Raw genomic sequence first — 2,180 nt, 5'->3', positions numbered from 1 at the left:
TTTCAAAATCGTATCTTTTCTCTGTAAATTCCCTATTTCCAAGCTTTAACTCTTCTGTGAAGTTTATCAAGCTTTCTCACCCTGTGAGGAAGAAAAGGGCTGTCAATGTCCCCCTTTCCCAGAGTAATTACAGGGTATGTATAAACATTTTTCAGTGAAAGAGAAAGATGGGGAGGGGAGAGAAATAATACAAATCTCTAGCTCCAGACTAAATCCCTGTAGTCTTGGGAAATCCTGTAAAGAAACGCCACTCTAGGCCATGGCGTGGTTCTAGCTTTCATATGAGGGCTGTGTGTAAAGTCCCTTCCTCCCCAGAGCACGAATGGGGAACTCCCCAGACCTTTTCTCCACTTCCTTCTCGGTGCTGTCGGCAGAGGAAAGTCCCTGTCTGTCCCACTCTCTTAAGCCCCGGGGAAGAGGTGATGCATTCAAGAACAAAAGTCTTAATTCAACAAGACAAATATACACACAGACATACACATACACAAAAGTTTACGATCGTTCTCTTCCAAAAGCCCTCCAACTCCCAAGTCTCAGGATGAGACTCACGGGAGTCATTGCACAGCAGAGCTGCCAAGCTCAAGGGCAGTTTCTGCTGCCCGGCCACAACCAGTATCCCCAACACGCCCCAACGGCTATGGTCTGAGGGGCGTCCTCGCAGCCGGGAGAGGCCCAGCCCTCACTTGGGGATGCCCGCTGCTCAACCTCCTTTCCTCACTGGGACCGGGGAGGGCTCAAAAGGCCACGATGGCTGTGCTCCATGGGTTCATGTCTCTCAACACAGGCTTATCGCAGCAGATCTGCCCAGGCTCGGTGGCTTCCTGCCCGTTCTCCTCGCCCTCGTCTTCCTCCCTGCCGCCCCCAGGGCTTTTTTTCCGTAAGAGTCCCGAGAAGCTAGAACCGAAGATGCTAATGAGGTTCGCCACGTTACCGGTGTCCATCTCCTCCTCCTCTTCTCCCTCACCCGGCTGCTCCTCGAAGTTCCGGCGAGGCTTCTTCAGCGGGGTCGAGCCGGGCGCCGGGCAGCCTGCGGGGCCACCGCCCACCCCCGCTGCGCCGCGCTTCCTGGGGCAGACGAGGGGCGGCGCAGGAGGCTCCTTCGAAGCGGGCCGGGGCTCGCAGCAGCAGTCAACACGGGGGGATCCAGTCGCCAAGCCCAGCTTGTCCTCTCCGCGTGGGGGGCAGCAGCAGGGGCGGCGCACAGCCCGAGACTCCTCGGGGAAAACGTCCGAGCCTGCCGCAGGGCGCCGGACCACCGCTTCGCGTACTCCCACCACGCGGTGCCAGGCAGCTTCCGCCGCCTCCGCTTCTCGGTCCTGAAGAGTGTTCCCGGTTCCCGTCACAGGGGCCGTGGGCTCTGCGTCATCCTTCCGCGGCTCGCTTGGGGCAGCGCGGAACTCCGACTGCGGCTCGGTCTCCTGCCAGGCTGCGCGGCTGGCCGGCGGAGGCGGCTCTCCCCAGCTGGCGGGTAGTCTGGCCGCAGGCTCCCTTGGCTGCTGTGGTGGCGCCACGGGGCTCCCTGCGGGGCCAGCCAGGTAGAGACCAGGGCACGGGTCACTCAGGTATACTTGGCGAGCGCTGCGCAGCACCAGCGAGACCAATAGGTTCTTGTGCAGTTTGATGCCGCCGCGCTGGACCCGCGAGTTGTAGATCTTGCCCAGAGAAATGCTGACGATGCGGTGGGCTTCTAGCTTGAATTCCATTCTGCCTCCCCCTTTACCAGGGCTGGCGCGGAGGTGAAAGGGGTGAGCACCGACTACACCTTCGGACGCTGGGTAGGAAGAGAGGCGCAAACCAGCCCGCCCCGTGGGTGGACCCTCGAAATCTGGACCCCGAAGAGAAACGACTCAGGTGACGCGCGCACTAACCCCTAGATTCTCCACACAGCACGATCACCCAGTTTCGGATCCAGTAGCTAACTGAGGGAAGAGCAGCAGCCCCGCGCCTTATATAGGTTCCTCGAGCTCCAGCCAATCACGAAGAGCCGCCAACCGTTCCGGGGGTGGCTTGCGCGCCCTCTTGCGCTGAGCCGGGCCAATCCCAGAGCGAGGAGGGGCTTCTGAGCCTATTCGAACGTTAGTCCCGCGGAGCGGGATCTTAAAGGGGGCGATGGCTTGTGTCGACTGAAGCCCAGGGAAGGTGATCCAAGGGCGAGTGTTGGGGAAGAGGCGTACTTACAG

At 60.1% G+C, this 2,180-nt stretch overlaps 1 protein-coding gene across 1 annotated transcript; it reads right to left on the bottom strand.

Moving 5' to 3' along the window:
• Positions 1-734: 734 nt before the first annotated feature.
• On the bottom strand, positions 735-1,703 carry IER5 (immediate early response 5). Its single transcript, XM_007937645.1, has one exon. It carries the CDS (start codon positions 1,701-1,703, stop codon positions 735-737), a length of 969 nt encoding a protein of 322 aa, XP_007935836.1.
• Between the last annotated feature and the right edge of the window lie 477 nt (positions 1,704-2,180).

This window comes from Orycteropus afer, unplaced genomic scaffold, assembly GCF_000298275.1.
Source record: "Orycteropus afer afer isolate SDZICR_OR568_19922 unplaced genomic scaffold, OryAfe1.0 scaffold00043, whole genome shotgun sequence".
Classification (NCBI taxonomy): Eukaryota; Metazoa; Chordata; class Mammalia; order Tubulidentata; family Orycteropodidae; genus Orycteropus; species Orycteropus afer.
The sequence above is the reverse complement of the archived record's forward strand: the minus strand, read 5'-3'. Positions and strand labels throughout refer to the sequence as shown.

Excerpts from the sequence above, each read along its gene's own strand:
- IER5 (XM_007937645.1), bottom strand. The coding sequence starts at position 1,703 with ATGGAATTCAAGCTAGAAGCCCACCGCATCGTCAGCATTTCTCTGGGC.